The following is an 18,983-nucleotide window of genomic DNA, read 5'->3' as shown; positions in this document are numbered from 1 at the left end:
TAAGGAAGGATTAAGGAAAAGCCTATTAAATGTCAAATTACATTATGATTTTACAAATTAAGCACCAAAACATCATGTTTTACAACAAATCAACAGAAAAAGCAGTTCAATACACGGTAACATTATGTAGTAATTACTGTATTTATGAATTTAGCACCAAAACATTGCAATGTATCGAAAACACTGACTGTCTAGAGAAACAACTGTAGATCCGGGCGGCAGGCAGACTGTGTTGAATAATACAGAACGTTGGATGAGCAAAGGTTGGATAAGCGAGACTCTACTGTATTACTGTTTATCCACGTTTGTTCTGCAATAATAACTTCTGAATATACGCAGTGATTAATTGTTTATACTTTGAAGGAATACTGTAATTCAGAGGCTGAAAAATCTGAGGCATAAAAATCTTCAATGAAAATTTACTGAAATCACTTCTATCAACAGAAGCAATATGTCATTCCGCATCAGTTGCTGGAGTTTGGATGATGAAGAATGCACTTTCACTTATGTCCTAATAGTAAGCTTCCCATGGGTGACTGATTAACTAGTTTGAGTATGATGCTCACTAGACAAACCTTTTGTCTTATTCAACATGACTCTTTTGTGCATATACAATGGCTGCATATAATTTCAAAGTACAGTGTTTCACTACATATCTTTTAAGTTGCCACTCTTGCCACTTAACCATTAAAGTATTATCATATAATAGTCATACATTCACAAATAACTGTATTATGGTTTATCCACACTTGCTCTATAAAGTGGAATAATCCTTTCTTAATATAAAACTGTATTATTTTTAAACCCTTACAACTGAATCATCATCATAATCATTTCAATGTTACATTTCTACATAAAATGGGGGGAAACATAGTCTTTGAGTCTAAGCACTAAAGTGGATTATATTTTTACCATAGACTTCCTACAAGAACTATCAAATCATTGTTTACGAAAGATGTAAAAGTAGCCTACTGGAAGCTCATCAGATTTGTTGACTAATCACATTTGAATGATGATTTATTTATTCTTTCCAACTATCTGAACTGTTATGTTAGGCAATCATGAGTATTTATTACTATACTAACTAAACAATATGGATATTTATTTTTCATCTCATGGAGAAAATCTATTCTGCTCAGTAAATACCAGCCCAATCATCTGAACAGTTACAGATGCTTAGAGCTCAATCCTATGTATATTTTATATAGAAATTACTCTCACTTTGTTCAGTGGGTCTTCCAAGTATGAGCCAAAGTCTACCGACTTATTTTCCATGGAACTCAATGATGGATATTCACCCAGATGGAATCACCTTAATGCATTCTTGCTAGCTGACCTACCAACCCGGATTTGGTGCAAAAGGCAGACTGAATTGTTTGGGTGTGCTGTGCTAATCGTTGCACTTCTAAAGGAAGTTGCACAGTAATGGCAAGGAAAGGCAGAAAAAATGCTGGCTCTAAACAGCATATTTCTCCAGTGCCTGATATTTCCTTCACAGCCACAGTGTCCATGTTTAGATCACCAGCAGGATTCTGGCCATACAATAAGTACAGAATTTTGAACCCAAGTATTTGTTATGTCTGGCCTTATAACACTATACAAAAAAAATCCTTAAGCTTTTTGCATTCCAGCAATACAAATTTAGGGGGCATTTTGTTGCTATCTATTTGCAAACTATCCAAAGTACTACAAATACATTCAGATCTTTCTACTTTCCATCCTTAATCTTGTTTTGTTGTATGTTTACAGACAAAGCAAAACACAGTTCTGTTCTGTCTCTAGACAGCCATATTTTAGCAGAGCAAATAGCATGTGTTAAGGATGAAGGAATATGTATTGTTGAAGGCTTTCATGGCCGAAATCATTGGGTTGTTGTGAATTTTCCAGCTGTATGGCCATGTTCCAGAAGCATTGTCTCCTGACGTTTTGACTGCATCTACAGCAGGCATCCTCAGAGGTTGTGAGGACCTCTGAGGATGCCTGCCATATATGCAGGTGAAACGTCAGGAGCGAATGCTTCTGGAACATGGCCATACAGCCTGGAAAACTCACAACTACCCAATGAAAGGAGACTTCCAATTATGTTCCAAAATGGCACATACTGTGCTGCAAACCAACAGTTACTAAATACATTTGGGTGGAAAATATATGAATTTTAGAACAGGAAACTTGATTTAAATCATCTTTCTTCTCAGCAATCTACAATAAATACAAAATATTACAGACTAATTGTTTTAAGAGCTTTGTTTACTTAAACACCTGATTCCCATTACAATTCACATTCACAATAATAATTAGAAAAGCCTTCCACGGGAATCAGAAAACTACTCAGATATTTCTTTAGATCTTGGCCAAAATTTGCAATGGTTCTTCAGACATGCAGTACTTACCCCGGTGGATTTAGAAGGAGACTGCAGTTAAAAAAGGTATTCCAGAACTCTGCAAACATTACCTAGAATGCTGAAGAGAAATATGTGATGATACAAAATATAAGTTTCCTGAATTTCATAAACATGTCTATATAGTGAGTCCTCTTAAGATTGTATTCAAGTTACAAGTTGCACAAAAAACAGCATTTACCACATAATGGGAGTCAGTGAATAATATAAATACAAACTCTAAAATTCTACGCTTAGTCTCAGGCCTACTGTTAGTCTGTCTTCTTCAGGCAGTACATTATGACTGCCATAAAGGGGCAGCAAATAGTTAATTAGTTAATGTAGGTTGAATACCTCTTATCTGAAATACTGTGGACCAGAAGTATTTGGGATTTATTTCCAGATTTTGGATTCGTGCATTTGCATGTATATACATGGCAAGCTAGTTTGGAGATGAGACTGAAATCTAAGCATAAACGTCATGTTTCATATACATCTTATACCCATAGCTTGAAGGTAATTTTATACAATGTTTGTATTAATTTTGTGTATGAAAGTTTGTGTATACTGAACTATTAGAAAGCAAATGTATCACTATCCCAGGTACCTATGTGAACACTTTTGCAATATTTCAGATTTTGGATTTCTGGATAAGGGATATTCAACCTATGCTGGGCTACATCTACACTGTAGAATTAAGGCAGTTTGCCACCGCTTTAACTGCCATGGCTCAATGTCATGGAATCATGGGATGCCTCTGAGGATGTCTGCCATAGATGTGGGTGAAACGTCAGGAGAGAATGTTTCTGGAACATAGCCATACAGCCGGAAAACTCACAGCAACCCACCGAAACACATAATAATGATACCTGTCAAAAGTTATGTACATAAATATGCCTTTCCTAGAAACAACCACCTGAAAAAGTTGATAACAATCCAGATGTGACTAGTGTCTACTCCAGTTGTTCAGTCCGTTTCTGATTTTAGTACAAAGATTTCAAAAATTAGGTAAGTTTCTACAGTAATACATAATAGTATTTTTCCCCAGCCTACACCACCAAAAAGGACATGGAGAGAAAGAAAAATCTCCATCCACCTTCTTTCTTATGTACAACAAGACTCAAGAGTTACTGGTTACATTTTGCTTAAGACTGGAGTTCTTAGGCTTAGAACAGAAAAGGAGGGAAGCTTGAAAACAACTGAATGGAAAATAAGTCTCTTTGGAAAAGTAGATATTGTGTAGCAGCCAAAAAGAGCAAAATGAGACCTGATGAACAATGCTTTACAGCATTATTACACAATTTATGTTGCCATGTAAAATACTGATCCTCTTATCTTAGGCTGCAAATCCTCAAACATTTACTAGGAAGCAAATGTACTAGCGACAGCTAAAAAAGGCAAGTAAATGAGTCTTAAAGCAAATCAAGCCTGATTTAGCTCTAGAAGCCAAGAAAACTAAACTGATACTGTCTTGCTTTGGTCATATCATAAGAAAAAAAATCAGCCATAGCCACCACTCACAAAGAGCTTGACGTTGGCCTAACAACACAAGCAAAATACTTTGAAACAGTTGAAAACCTACTTCCTAATGCCTCAAAAGATCTCTCCAGCTACTACAAAGATAACTACCTGAAGCCTAACCCTGTCAAGACACAAGTGTGTGCTTTCCACCTACACAACTGTGAAACCAACTGTAACTTCGGTTTGCTTCTGATATGGTAAATTTTAAAAAATCTCAGTATATTTGAAGCTGAGCAAATGAATGTAAAATGACAAGGAAGACTCATTCCATTGTGCTCAGAAACATCAAGCTACAAATAGGCTTCAAAATACATAAATATGAAGCCAAGTGCCTGTTTTAAGGAAAGCTATTTGACCAGAGTATCAATACAAACAGGTTTGATTGATACTAATATTTTCCACACCTCAATACAAATTAACTCATAAGCGAATGCCATTGTTTCCAATGAAAGCTACTTCCAGGTAAGTGTATACTATAAGCTTGTAATGTTAACCACTCAGAATATTTTCCTCCAGTTAGTATTAAGAGATGCTCTTTTAGTATAATACTCAGACCTCACAACCTCTGAGGATGCCTGCCATAGATGCAGGAGGAGAGAATGCTTCTGGAACATGACCATATAGCCTGAAAAACCTACAACAATGCAGTGATTCCAGCCTTCCACAATACATTGAGTTAGTAAATGCTGGCTGTGTGAAATTCCCATCCTTCAAAGCAGGACAACTTACCAAATTACTTGGAAGACCAGCAATTGCTTCAAATGAAGTGCTTCATTATTATTGGAGGAGGGAAAGTAAAACAAAGAAACCAATAACCCCCCCCCCCCAAGAGAACTACTAGTAGTAGTATCCTAACTAATTAATAAGTTAATTTGAAGCAAAGCATGGAGTTCACACAAAAGCAATGAGCACTGAGTCTAGTAACATTCTATGTGCGTTCTTCCTTCCTTCAGGAGCAGGCAAGGGGACAGACACAACTCTTCTCATGACACAACCAGCTGGAGAGTCACTACAAGGGCGTTGAAAGGAGGCAAGAGGAGGAGGAGGAGGAAGAGTGTGCCCAATGGAAGGGGGGTTTAAAGCGGGGAGGGAGAGGATGGTGTCCAAGGAGCAGCGCTGAACTCCTTCCCAGCGTTGCCTCGGAGAAGAAGGGAGAGCTCTGCAAAGAAGCATCAGCAGCCACTTCTCCTCTTCTTCTTCTTCCTCTTCCTCCCTGTTGCTTCAACCGGCTGCCCTCGTGCGCCTTCCTCCTCAGGGTTTCCCTCGCTCCATTTTGAACTACCCGCCTTTCCCAACTGATTAGGCTTCTCCCCTCCTCTTCCTCCTCCTCTTTGGCTGCCAAGGAGAGGAAGCCACAACAAGAAAGCCCAGCCAAGAAGGCAGCAGCAGCAGCAGCAAAGCGCCCAAGAGGCTTTCCTGCACTTCTTAGAACTGAGCCAGGGCAGTGAAAGTGACCTCAAGCTACATTGTTCCTACAATGTAATCCACAAATGTCAAAGTCATTGTCATTTTTGTTTGTCGAAGGCTTTCATGGCCGGAATCACTGGGTTGCTGTGAGTTTTCCGGGCTCTATAGCCATGTTCCAGAAGCATTCTCTCCTGACGTTTCGCCCACATCTATGGCAGGCATCCTCAGAGGTTGAGGGGTCTGTTGGAAACTAGGCAAGTGAAGATTATCTATCTGTGGAACGTCCAGGGTGGGGAAAAGAACTCTTGTCTGCGGATGTTGCAGTTGGCCACCATGATTAGCATTTAACAGCCTTTAATTGCAGTCCAACACACTTCTGGTTCTCATGTTGGGGAAAGGATAAGAGATATTTTCAAGTCAGACATCATATCCATAAGCTTTATATCTAAATTCAAACCCTTTTTCTCCAAACTAAACAGAACGAATTGCAGCCTTCCAGATGCTACTGTATCACAGTTCCCATCAGCTCTAGTCATGATGTCTCAAGAGGAGGAATGCAGGTATTGTAGCCCAGTGTCTATCAAAACACAGATGCACCCAAAGAATTGGTGATTTATTAAGGGGAGCCCCCAGTGGCGCAGTGGGTTAAAGCACTGAGTTGCTGAGCTTGTTGATCGAAAGGTCGCAGGTTCGATTCCGGGGAGCGGCGTGAGCTTCCGCTGTCAGCCCTAGCTTCTGCCAACCTAGCAGTTCGAAAACATGCAAATGTGAGTAGATCAATAGGTACCGCTCCGGCGGGAAGGTAACGGCGCTCCATGCAGTCATGCCGGCCACATGACCTTGGAGGTGTCTACGGACAACGCTGGCTCTTCGGCTTAGAAATGGAGATGAGCACCACACCCCAGAGTCAGACATGACTGGACTTAATGTCAGGGGAATACCTTTACCTTTACCTTTACACCAGGCATGGCAAACTTTGGCCCTCCAGGTGTTTTGGACTTCAACTCTCACAATACCTAACAGCCAGTGCTGTTAGGAATTGTGGGAGTTGAAATCCAAAACACTTGGAGGGCCAAAGTTTGACCATGCCTGTTTTACACTGTACAATTAATGCAGTCTGATACCACTTCAACTTTCAAGGCTTATGGGAATCATATTTTTCCAAGGTCCTCAGCCTTTTCTGTCACAGGGCTAGTGCAGTATCAAACTATAACTCCTATGATTTCATAGCATTGAGCCATAGCAATTAAAATACTCTCAAATATGTTAGATAAGAATGGGAATCACCTCCTCCTCTTTTTAAAGGTGTGATTGGCCCTCCTTTGGGCCAATGGTGAGGAAAGCTGAAAATTGGAATCCAGTAACATGTGGGGTTCATCTGCACTTAATACAGATATATCCCATGTGTTGCTGGTGGGTTTGACACAACTTTAATGACTACGGTCCAATGCCACGGAGTTGTAGTTGCTGGGATTTATAGTTCACCTACAATCAAAGAGCATTCTGAACTCCACCAATGATGGAATTGAACCAAACTTGGCAGACATAACTCCCATGAGCAACAGAAAATCCTGGAAGGGTTTGGTGGGCACTGACCTTGAGTTTTGGAGTTGTAGTTCACCTACATCCAGAGAGCACTGTGGACTCAAACAATGATGGATCTGGACCATACATGGCACAGATACTCAATATGCCCAAATGTGAACACTGGTGGAGTTTGGGGGAAATGGACCTTGACATTTGGGAGTTGTAGTTGCTGGGATTTATAGTTCCCCTACAATCAAAAAGCATTCTGAACCTCACCAATGATAGAACTGGGCCAAACTTCCCACACCAAACTGTGTTTTCTGATGGTCTTTGGTGACCCCCCCCCCCAGGGGTCCCAACCCCTAGGTTGAGAAACGCTGCTCTACACTATAGGATTGATGTAGTTTGATACCACTTTAACTGCCAAGGGCTCAGTACTGGGAATAATTTATTTATTATTTATTTAGAGCTTTTATAACCCTGTCTTCTCAACCTCTGAAGAGGGACTCCGGCCGGCTAACAGCAGAAAAGCTACCTATCTAACCGCATCTCGGCCTATGAACCTACCAGGACTTTGAGATCTTCCGAGGAGGCCCTGCTCTCGATCCCGCCTGCTTCTCAAGCACGGCTGGCGGGGACGAGAGATAGGGCCTTCTCGGTGGTGGCTCCTCGGCTGTGGAACGCCCTTCCTACCGACATTAGACTAGCATCATCTCTAATGGTATTCCGCAAAAAAGTGAAGACCTGGCTGTTTGTGCAGGCGTTCGAATAACTAGTGCAATGATTGGCAATGTACATAGGAATGGACAATGGATGACGAATCTGGATTATGTTTTGGACGATGAGACGATAGTGATTGGTTATTGTAGTAATTGTTTATTGATTGGGTAATGTGTTAAGTTGGTAATTGTTACATTATTGCATTGAATTATTGCTGTTTGTATTGATTGTGAACCGCTGTGAGTTGCCTTCGGGCTGAGAACAGCGGTATATAAGCAAAGTAAATAATAAGTAAATAAATAAATAAAAGTCAACACAAATATAGTAAACATAACAGCATCGTAATACATTAAAATACAGATCATACAATATCATACAAGTACAAAAGTCAGGTCGTCAGAATAAAATCACAATAAAATCATGGAAGTTGTAGTTCGACAAGGGCTTTAATCTCCTCTGCCAGACTGCTCGGTCCTCATGATTCCAGAGCAATTAGTCATTGCAGTTAAAGTGGTCTCAAACTGCATTAATTTGATAGTGTAGATACACCTAAAAAAGCCTAAAGCTTTCACTCTGATGTGAAATTGTAGTTGATATTAAGGGCCCTTCCAAACAGTCATATAACCCAGAATATCAAGGCAATATCTGCTTTGAACTGGGTTATCTGAGTCCACACTGCCATATATTCCAGCTAAAGCAGATAATGTGGGATTTTATTTAGCTGTGTGAAAGGAAGCAAAGAAAGCAACTGCTTCTTTAGTAAAGGTTAAGTTGCCAAGGCAAAGAAAATCAGTGTTAATTTTCAGCCTGTCCCTTTAAGAAAACATCGGAGAGGAGCAAATTCAAAACGCCTCCATGTGTCTGAATTGGAAAACTACTCCTAATGGAAGGGGCGGAGCTTAGGGTTTCTCTCCCCTTTGCAGAGCTTTCAAACGTCATCAGACTGCGCCGTCAGAGGAAGGAGTGCATGAGTTGTGCACGAGCTGGTAGGGCGCATTGTTTTCAATCAGATTGTTGATGGGAATTTTGTTTAGACGGGGCTGAAAGGGACTTTGGAGCACTTTAAGAGCATCTACACCAGGCATGAGCAAACTTGGACCCTCTAGGTGTTTTGGACTCCAACTCCCACCATTCCTAACAGCCTCAGGCCCCTTCCTTTTCCCCCTAAGCCGCTTAAGCGGCTGAGGGGGAAAAGGAAAGGGCCTGAGGCTGTTAGAAATGGTGGGAGTTGGAGTCCAAAACACCTGGAGGGCCCAAGTTTGCTCATGCCTGGTCTACACTGGATTTGAAGCAATTTGACACCACTTTTAACTGTCATGGCACAATACTATAGCATCAGGGGAGTTATTTTATAAGGTCTTCAGCTTTCTCTTCAAGATAATGCTGGTACCTTAATAAACTACATCTCCCACGAGTCAATTATATGGAGTCGTGACATTTAACAGTGGTATCAAACTGCATCAATTCTGCTGTGTAAATGCACCCCCCAAAAATGAAATTGATACCAGTTGAATAGCTCTTATTTGAAATGTTTGGATCCAGAAATCTTTTGGAGGAGATTTTGGAATGTCCGTATTTGCATAGGTGTACATAAGAAGACCTTGAAGGAGCTGGGGGTGGTGACGGCCGACAGGGAGCTCTGGCGTGGGCTGGTCCATGAGGTCATGAAGAGTCGGAGACGACTGAACAAATGAACAACAACAAACATAACAAGATCTCTTTCAGCCCTTCCGCACGACCATATAACCCAGAATATGAAGGCAGATCACCCACAATATCTGTTTTGAACTGGATTATTTGAGTCCACGCTGCCATATAATCTAGTTCAGTGTGGATTTTATACTACTGTGTGGAAGGGGTCTTAGAGATGGGACCCAAGTCTGAACATGAAATTCATTTGTGGGTTGTTGTAGGTTTTTCGGGCTGTATGGCCATGTTCTAGAAGCATTCTCTCCTGACATTTTGCCTCTGACATCCCCCTGTGACCCCCAGGCTGAAGAAACGCTGCTCTACATTATAGGATTGATGTAGTTCGATACCACTTTAACTGCCAAGGCATCCTCAGAGATTATGATGTTCAGACCTCACAACCTCTGAGGATGCCTGCCATAGATACAGGTGAAACATCAGGAGAGAATGCTTCTAGAACATAGCCATATAGCCCGAAAAACCTACAATGACCCAGTGATTCCAGCCATGGAAGCCTTCGACAATACAAATTCATTTGTGTTTCGTATAAGCCGTTTAGACAGTTTGTATATATTGAACCAGCAGAAAACAAAGGCACTGTTATTTCAACTGCCCTTGAAAACAGTTTGGATTTTAGAATTGCATATAAGGAATGCTGAACGTGTACCATAAGTTTTCACAAATTGGGTTGTTGTAGGTTTTTTCAGGCTGTATGGCCTCTAGACCATGGCCATACAGCCCGAAAAAAACCTACAACAACCCAGTGATTCCGGCCATGAAAGCCTTCGACAATACATTTTCACAAATTGTCTGCTTCCTCAGATGCATGGATTCCTTGAAAGTCCATGAAAGTTTATGCCAACCTTGTTCTCTTAGGGCCCTTCCACACAGCCATATAACCCATAATATGTACTTTGAGTTGGGTTATCTAAGTCCACACTGCCATTTATCCCTGTTCAAATCAGTTAATGTGGGATTTTATTCAGCTGTGTGGAAGGGGCTTCAATGAGACTCTAAGATGCTCCAAGATCTCTTTGCATATATGTTGAGTCTCATTTCCCTCTCTGGGCTTCTTCTTTGTAAACACATTAACAGTAAGATTGAAGGATGTTTGAAGGGCTGAAGGACGCTCTATGTGTTTGAAAGCTGTAATTGGTATGAATGAGTTGTCTTCCTTTTACTAGCAGAAGATGGACACCCAGACTGATGCACCTCCACCAAAGCAGCAACCAATGATATACATCTGTGGAGGTGAGTCCAGTGCAATGTCATTGTAGTAGGAAGAAGTCTGAAAATGAGACCCAAGAAAGTAGATGAAAATGACATCAAGGGTACTTCTAGAATACATTTTCACTCTGAAATTGCACTCCCTCTTTCTGGAAGCTTATGGGAGCTCTAGACAACAATGTCTTATATTTGTATCCTCCAGAAATAAGATTTGTTTCTTCTACCTTTCCTCATCTAAATTCCTTTAAGGATTAAAACAGAATAGAAGCACAGCTACTTTCATTCACTGGAATTATTCTGCTAAATCATTTGGGAAATTATTATTTGGGTATTGTGCTTATGATCATGGCCCAAATTGTCTTTAGGTAAATGAAATCACACAGCATTAAGTCATGGCAGCTAAAGTGGTGCCAAACTACATTTATTCTACAGTGTGTAGATGTATTCTTTTCTGGGCGTACTGCAGCTGCGTTGTTTTGCTTTAACATTTATCTGGTGCATACTCTCTACTACAAATCCATGTACTATCAGTGCACTGTGGGAAGGATACTAGTTTGTGTTTCAAAGACTGTAGTTCATGGTATATAAATATATTGTGTGAGCTGCATTGAGGATACTAAAAAACTCCTATATTAATGTATTGTTTTAACAAATTCCAACTTGTGAAATGTTAAGATTCTTTCATAATCACAGTGAACTTAAATTTATAGACTATGATGAGAGGTTCTTAATTCCACTATTTTAGTAAATAAATCAGTCAAAATCTGTACTTTTAAACAAGAATGTTTAAAAATTATAAAATGTCAAGTGCTTCTGTTGCTTTATTCTCAGTTCTTTTGCAGTTGGTTTCCAGGATTGGCCTCATAATGTAATTCTTTTTCTTCATTTCAGAATGTCACAAAGAAAATGAAATTAAAGCAAGAGATCCTATCAGATGCAGAGAATGTGGTTACAGAATAATGTACAAGAAAAGAACAAAAAGATGTATCCTTCTATATGTGTGTCTTCCTTGCTTTATTTTCATACACTGATTCAGACTATATGAACTTCTAACATTCCTTTAGGCTGCAATGTTATACAAGTGTAACAACAAAGATTCATGGGGCATTTCTGAGTATATATGTTTAGGATTGCACTGTAGCCTTGATTTTATACTGATAGTCTCCATTCATACAGAGAGATCCATATTTATGCCAGGTTTGCACTTCTGGACTTGTGAAGTAAATTGTGATTATTCTAAATGAGGAGAATCAGTAGCCCAGGGGATAACTGAAAACAACAGAACTAAAGTAGCCACATAGTTAGCAACTTTATTCAACCACATTATCTTCAGAGCTGTTTGACACTGTCTTCTCTGGATGTTTTGAAGCAGAGGCTGGATGGCCATCTGTCAGGAACATTTTGTTCTTGTATGGCACAGTGGGGCTGGCTCTTGTAGTGTCTTCCAATTCTATGGTTCTATAGCTCACCTTTTCCAAAAGAACAAAATGTTCAGATGATTTCCAGAGTGATCAGAAGATGCAGCAATTGCTGGTTCCAAGGGGAATTGACTTGAGTTGAGCTAGTTTGCCATTAGACAATAGTTCCTCTTTAGAAGAGCAAGCAAGCAGAAACAACTGTTAAGAACTATGTTCTTCTCTTGTATTTTCTCCACCTGAAGTGGAGAAGGTGCATCAGAGAGAGTTGGGGTATGGGTAAGCACCCATGATTTCAATCTTCCCACTCAGTTGTCAATGGCAAACAGGCTTTCAGAGGCTCTTCATCCTTATTAGAAGTGTGCTTAGCAGAGTCATGCTTTCTGGCATTGTTACTGTTACCTATTATCTATGTCTACATCATGTAAACAGACAGAGGAAATTGTTTTGCTACAGTCACACCAGAACACCAGTTCCGCTCTAAACTCCTGTAACCTAAGCATATAAAAGAAACTTTGTTTGGTCAGATATTTTATTAGCAGAAAAGAAGCATGGAAAATGCAAGAAATCTGAGGCACACCTGTTCATCCATCATTTGGAATGTCTGAATGTTCTTTTGCGTTGAGACCAAATTTTGCTTTCTCTGTACTTAAACACATTGTGTTGGCAGGTTCAGTCTTTCTCCAACTAAAGCAAATATAGTCCTATGATGATATTCCTATATTGGTTCCTTCTGATCTACAAATACAATGCAATTCCAAGTCGACTGGAATGTACATAGTCCTAATCTTTTTTTATACTGGTTTTAAACCTCTTCATTGGATGTGTTGCAATAGCAGATTCCCAGATTAATTTAGTGTTTACACCTTATATTATTTTTCTGGCTATTTAATATTTATTTTACTTAAGTGATATTTGTCTTTACTGTTCTAATGTAGCACAAATCCTATGTAAAATCATACTACATATTTTTGACATTAATATTGAAATCTGAAATATATATAGAAAGACTGCTTACTGCATGATGGTGCACATAAGACAAGAACAAACCATATATATATTCAGTGAAAACTACATCATATCCATATGTGCAAGTATAGCCACTGTATGCTTGGTTATGTGGATTGTTGTCCAAGTGTTTGTGCAATTTGTTAGAATTATAAGAATCCGTTTTCCAGCTTTTTTCTTTAACTCCTACAATAGTGGTTGTGTTTGATGCCCGATGAAGAGAAGATGCATCCAATTGATCTAAACATGTTTCAAATTCTTCTTATGTTCTCTCTGATTTTGCATTTGTTGTGAGCAAGCTTTTTTTTTTTTTTTTTGCATTCTAACAATGTAAGTTATTCTATGATCACAATAAAGTGTTGTCAAAATATTTTGTTGGGTTGTTTTTTCTGTTTTTGAAGCTTGTACAAACTCAACTATTTTAAATGTTTTTACCTACCAGTAATTATTTTTATTCAATTCATAACAGTCTACTCATGTGAATTCTAGACTGAGGGCCCTTCTTCACTACCTTATAAATTCCAGATTATCTGCTTTGTACTGGATTATATGGCAGAGTAGACTCAGGACCCTTCCACACTGCCCTTTATCCCAGAATCTGATCCGATTATCTCTTTAAATTGGAATATATGAGTCCCCATTGCCAGATAACCCAGAATAAACAGATAATCTGGGATCAGATCCTGGGATAAAGGGGCAGTGTGGAATGGCCCTCAATTAAACCAGTACAAAGCAGATAATATGGATTATATGGCAGTGTAGAAGGGACCTGAGTGATGGTGTGTAAAGCAAGGAGGAATAAGCACCACTATGCTGGAATGTGTGGTATATTAGATGTTGACTCTTTCCTTCTCAATCTATAAAGAGACCCCTTCTACATTGCCATATCATCCAGATTATCAAAGCAGATAATCCACATCATCTGCTTCAAACTGGATTATATGAGTCCACACTGCCATATCATCCAGTTCAAAGGAGATAATCTGGACTTTAAATGGCAGTGTAGAAGGGATCTGAGAGACAAAGGCAAATTTTCTGGTCTGACAGGCTAAAAGCTTTGTGTGTTGGGAGGCAGGAATGCTGCCTTGAACACCATGGAAGGACAAAAATGTAATTACTGATAACAGTTTCTGGAAACTTTCTTACTGGTCATGAAGACCTCGTGGTCCATCCAGTCCAACCCCTTGCCAAGAAGCAGGAAAATCGCATTGAAAGCACCCCCGACAGATGGCCATCTAACCTCTGTCCGAGTAGGATTATCATCCAAGTTAGCTGTACTGGCAGTGGGTACGTAGGTGACTGTGGAGCCCTATTATTGACCTGCATGTTCTCTTGCAGTTTTCCGAATGAAGCACAGAGTGTTTGAGGACCGGGACATCCGTAGGCATACCAAGGTGCTTGTTTATAAAGCTATTGTCCTCCCAACCCTGCTATATGCCTGCAAAACATGGACTGTCTACTGACGTCACATGCAACTCCTGGAACGATTCCATCAGCGCTGCCTCCGGAAAATCCTGCAAATCTCTTGGGCAGACAGGCGGACAAACGTCAGCGTGCTGGAAGAAGCAAAGACCACCAGCATTGAAGCGATGGTCCTCCACCATCAACTCCGCTGGGCTGGCCACGTTGTCCGAATGCCCAAAGCAGTTACTCTACTCCCAACTCAAGAATGCAAAACGTAATGTTGGTGGACAGGAAAAGAGATTTAAAGATGGGCTCAAAGCTAACCTAAAAAAATGTAGCATTGAGAGCAGTACATGTGAAAAAGATATTGGGGTCCTCGTGGACAAGTTAAACATGAGCTAACAATCGGATTTTGGCCTGCATCAATAGGAGTCTAGTGTCTAAATCAGGGGTCCTCAAACTAAGGCCCGGGGGCCAGATGCGACCCTTCAAGGGTAATTTACGCAGCTCTCACTCAGGGTCAACCTAAGTATGAAACTACTTGAAAGCACACAATAACAACAACAATCCTATCTCATCAGCCAAAAGCAGACCCACACTTTCCATTGAAATACTAATAAGTTTATATTTGTTAAAATCGTTCTTAATTTTAATTATTGTCTTGTTTTTAAATGTTTTTGCACTATAAATAAGATATGTGCAGTGTGCATTGGAATTCATTCGTATTTTTTTCGAATTATAATCTGGCCCGGTAACAGTTTGAGGGACTGTGACCTGGCCCTCTGTTTAAAAAGTTTGTGGACCCCTGGTCTAGATCCAGGGAAGTCATGCTACCCCTCTATTCTGCCTTGGTTAGACCACACCTGGAATATTGTGTCCAATTGTGGGCACCACAATTTATTTATTTTTTAAAATAATTGTTATTAAACATTTTAAACATCAACACAAGGAAAGAGGGAGAACATTACCAAAGAAGATAGAAAAGTAGGAAACCCGATCACCACCCAAAAAAGATAAAAAAGACAAGAGAAAAAAGGAAAAAAACCAAAAAATATATATATAAAAAGAAAAAAGTCCAGAAAAATTGCAACAAAATACCAAAAAAAGAACAAAAAAACCCCACACACAAACAGTTCTAAAATGACTTCCACTCCAGCCTCAGGATCTTCTTTAAGTACTTCTTGATCGAACTTATGTATTATTTGCCACTATTATTCTTCTATTTTTTTCATAGTCACAAAAAAGAGTTCAGTCTGTCCTTTTTATCGATTTTCCAGTATTTTTCCTCATCAAAAAAGTTAGTTCATCCATGTCTCTTATTTCTTTAAGTGGGCACCACAACTGAAGAGAGATATTGACAAGCTGGAATGTGTCCAGAGGAGGGCGACGAAAATGATCAAGGGTCTGGAGAACAAGCCCTATGAGGAGCAGCTTAAAGAGCTGGGCATGTTTAGCCTGGAGAAGGCTGAGAGAAGACATGATAGCCATGTATAAATACGTGAGAGGAAGTCATAGGGAGGAGGGAGCAAGCTTGTTTTCTGCTTCCTTGCAGACTAGGACGCGGAACAATGGCTTCAAACTACAAGAAAGGAGATTCCACCTGAACATTAGGAATAACTTCCTAACTGTGAGAGCCGTTCAGCAGTGGAACTCTCTGCCTTGGAGTGTGGTGGAAACTCCTTCTTTGGAAGCTTTTAAACAGAGGCTGGATGGCCATTTGTTGGGGGTGCTTTGAATGCGACTTTCCTGCTTCTTGGCAGGTGGTTGGATGGCCCATTAGATCTATTCCAACTCTATGATTCTATGATTGACACCGAGAACTGGGAAGCCCTGGCCCTTGAGCGCGCTAGCTGGAGGTCAGCTGTGACCAGCAGTGCTGTAGAATTTGAAGAGGCACGAATGGAGGGCGAAAGAGAGAAATGTGCCAAGAGGAAGGCGGGTCAAGCCAATTTCAACCAGGACTGTCTTCCACCTGGAAACCGATGCCCTCACTCTAGAGCAGGCATGGGCAAACTTGGGCCTTCCCTCCAGGTGTTTTGGACTTCAGCTCCCACCATTCCTCACAGCCTCAGGCCCCGGGGCCTGAGGCTGTGAGGAATGGTGGGAGCTGAAGTCCAAAACACCTGGAGGGAAGGCCCAAGTTTGCCCATGTCAGTTAAAGTGCTGTCAAACTGCATCATTTCTACAGCCCAAGGACACCAGCTGCTTTCAGTGATACTTATTTCATTGTTGTTCACTTAGTTTCGTTTTATTTCTTTGCCAAAGAGATACTTAACACAGTCATCTTAGTGAAAAGGCCCTGCAAGATGACAGGCCCTCTCACTAAAATAAGGATGGAAGGGGATTGCTGCTCGGCCTGTCTCCGCCTCAAAGGAGGTTTCCGTGCTGTTGAGGCAGCGTCGCCATGGCAACCCTTCCCTCCTACAGCCCAGGCAGGGAGAGAAGCAAGTGGCGGCGAGAGGTGAGCACTGGTGGGCCTAGGTGTGTTTTGAAGGCCTTCTCTAGGATTGGGGGACAGCCACTCATTTATTTTTCTTTACATTGAGGCGTGGGTTTGTGTTGGGGTGTGTGTGTGTGTTGGGGTACTTAGCAAGGGGCTTCAGAACCACAAAAGTTTCCAGATGCTTAGAAAACAATTTGAATTGCTCCAGGTAATAAATAGTTCATCTTAGGCCCCTTCTACACAGCCACACAACCCAGATAATCCACAATACCTGCTTTGAACTGGGTTATCTGAGCCTACACTGCCCTATAATCCAGTTCAGTGTGGATTGTATACAGCTGTGTATACACTGCCATATACAATCCAGATTATCTGCTTTGAACTGGATTATATGGCAGTGTGGGCTCATATCACCCACGCTGCTTTGATAATCTGGGTATCACCCACTCATATCACCCACACTGCTTTGATAATCTGGATTACATGGCAGTGTAGAAGAGGCCTGAGTGAAGAGAAGACGATTGCCCTCTAAATGCCGCAAAGGTGGTTACTGAGGAGTAATCATTCTGGATCTAAACTGCTATATACCTCAATATATATAATATAATGATATATAGAAGTAATAACATTGTAATGTAACAGTACTTATATATATGTGTGTGTGTGTGTGTGTGTGTGTGTGTGTTGTAATGCAATGTATTATGTATTGTATAATGTATTATGTATATACTACAACTAAATGCCTCAAAGGCGGTCACAGAGGAGTAATCGTTCTGGATCTCCACAGCCATATACCTCAATATATACAATATAATAATATATAGAAGTGATAACATTGGAATGTAACAATACTAATACACACACACACACACACACACATATATAATATTAATAATGTTGTAATACAATGCATTATGCATTCTATAATGTATTATGTATATACTACAATGAAATACCTCAAAGATGGTTACTGAGGAGTGATCGTTCTGGATCTAAACTGCTATATACCTCAATATATACAATATAATAATATAGAGAAATAATAACATTGGAATGTAACAATACATATGTTGTTATAGAATGTATTATGTATTGTATTACGTATTATGTATATACTACAACTAAATGCCTCAAAGGCAGTCACAGAGTAGCCGTTCTGGAGCTACACAGCCATATACCTCAATATATACAATACAATAATATATAGAAGTAATAACATTGTACTGTAACAGTACTAGTATATATATATAATATTAATGTTGTAAGAGAAGTAGTCATTCTGGAGCTACACAGCCATATACCTCAATATATACAATATAATAATATATAGAAGTAATAACATTGTAATGTAACAATGCTAATATATATAAAATTAATAATGTTGTAATAGAATGTATTATGTATTGTATAATGTATTGTGTATATACTACAACTAAATGCTTCAAAGGCGGTCACAGAGGAGTAGTCGTTCTGGATCTACACAGCCATATACCTCAATATATACAGTACAATAATACATAGAAATAGTAACATTGTACTGTAACAATACTAATATATATATATATATATATATATATATATATATAATGTTGTAATATAATGTATTACGTATTGTATATATTACAGCTTATGCTATAATACAATGTATTATATAATACTAACAGTATAATATACTGGTAGTGTATTATAGATATTGTGGCATAATAATATGGTACAAGTGGTATAGTACAATAGTGTAATATCTAATACTAATATTGTGCTATGCTAATAATATATTATATATGCATATAACATTGATAATAATATAATGTAATACAATATATACTAATAATAATACAATATAATCATATATAATAATATTATAATATAGTAATACTAATATAGTACAAGGTAAAGGTTTTCACCTGACATTAAGTCCAGTCATGTCTAACTGGGCATTGATGCTCATCTACACTTCGAAGCTGAAGAGCTGACATTGTCTGTAGACACCTCCAAAGTCATGTGGCCGGCATGACTGCATGGAGCGCTGTTACCTTCCCGCCGGAGCGGATCCTATTGATCTACTCACATTTGCTTGTTTTTGAACTGCTAGGTTGACAGAAGCTGGGGCTAACACGCCGCTCCCCAAATTCGAACCTGTGACCTTTCAGTAAGCAAGTTCAGCAGCTCAGTCTTTAACCCACTGTGCCACTGGGCGCTCCTACTGATAATATATAAGAATATATAATGATATACTGTTTTATT

General features: G+C 39.6%; 2 protein-coding genes across 3 annotated transcripts in view; both read left to right on the top strand.

The window, feature by feature from the left end:
• Positions 1-8,460: 8,460 nt before the first annotated feature.
• POLR2K (RNA polymerase II, I and III subunit K) lies at positions 8,461-13,262 on the top strand. 2 transcript variants are annotated; one of them, XM_060775661.2, is made up of 4 exons: positions 8,461-8,539; positions 10,427-10,493; positions 11,361-11,453; positions 13,088-13,262. In XM_060775661.2, exons 2-4 carry the CDS (start codon positions 10,433-10,435, stop codon positions 13,108-13,110), a joined length of 177 nt encoding a protein of 58 aa, XP_060631644.1. In that variant the 5' UTR covers positions 8,461-8,539; positions 10,427-10,432; the 3' UTR covers positions 13,111-13,262. The 2 variants fall into 2 exon arrangements, with proteins under 2 accessions (XP_060631644.1, XP_060631645.1); XM_060775662.2 differs by having other exon boundaries at positions 8,463-8,539; positions 10,430-10,493.
• A 5,569-nt stretch (positions 13,263-18,831) lies between these two features.
• SPAG1 (sperm associated antigen 1) overlaps positions 18,832-18,983 on the top strand; it is a 35,689-nt gene continuing 35,537 nt past the window's right edge. The window contains exon 1 of the mRNA XM_067467338.1: positions 18,832-18,888. The gene's annotated coding sequence lies outside the window, so the exon portion shown is untranslated. The remainder of the gene's footprint in view (positions 18,889-18,983) is intronic.

Source organism: Anolis sagrei, chromosome 4, assembly GCF_037176765.1.
Source record: "Anolis sagrei isolate rAnoSag1 chromosome 4, rAnoSag1.mat, whole genome shotgun sequence".
In the NCBI taxonomy this organism is placed as follows: domain Eukaryota; kingdom Metazoa; phylum Chordata; class Lepidosauria; order Squamata; family Dactyloidae; genus Anolis; species Anolis sagrei.
The sequence above is the reverse complement of the archived record's forward strand: the minus strand, read 5'-3'. Positions and strand labels throughout refer to the sequence as shown.

Excerpts from the sequence above, each read along its gene's own strand:
- POLR2K (XM_060775661.2), top strand. The coding sequence starts at position 10,433 with ATGGACACCCAGACTGATGCACCTCCACCAAAGCAGCAACCAATGATA. Across the intron at positions 10,494-11,360 it reads AATGATATACATCTGTGGAG|AATGTCACAAAGAAAATGAA; the intron begins GTGAGTCCAGTG and ends TCTTCATTTCAG. Across the intron at positions 11,454-13,087 it reads CAAGAAAAGAACAAAAAGAT|TGGTTGTGTTTGATGCCCGA; the intron begins GTATCCTTCTAT and ends CTCCTACAATAG.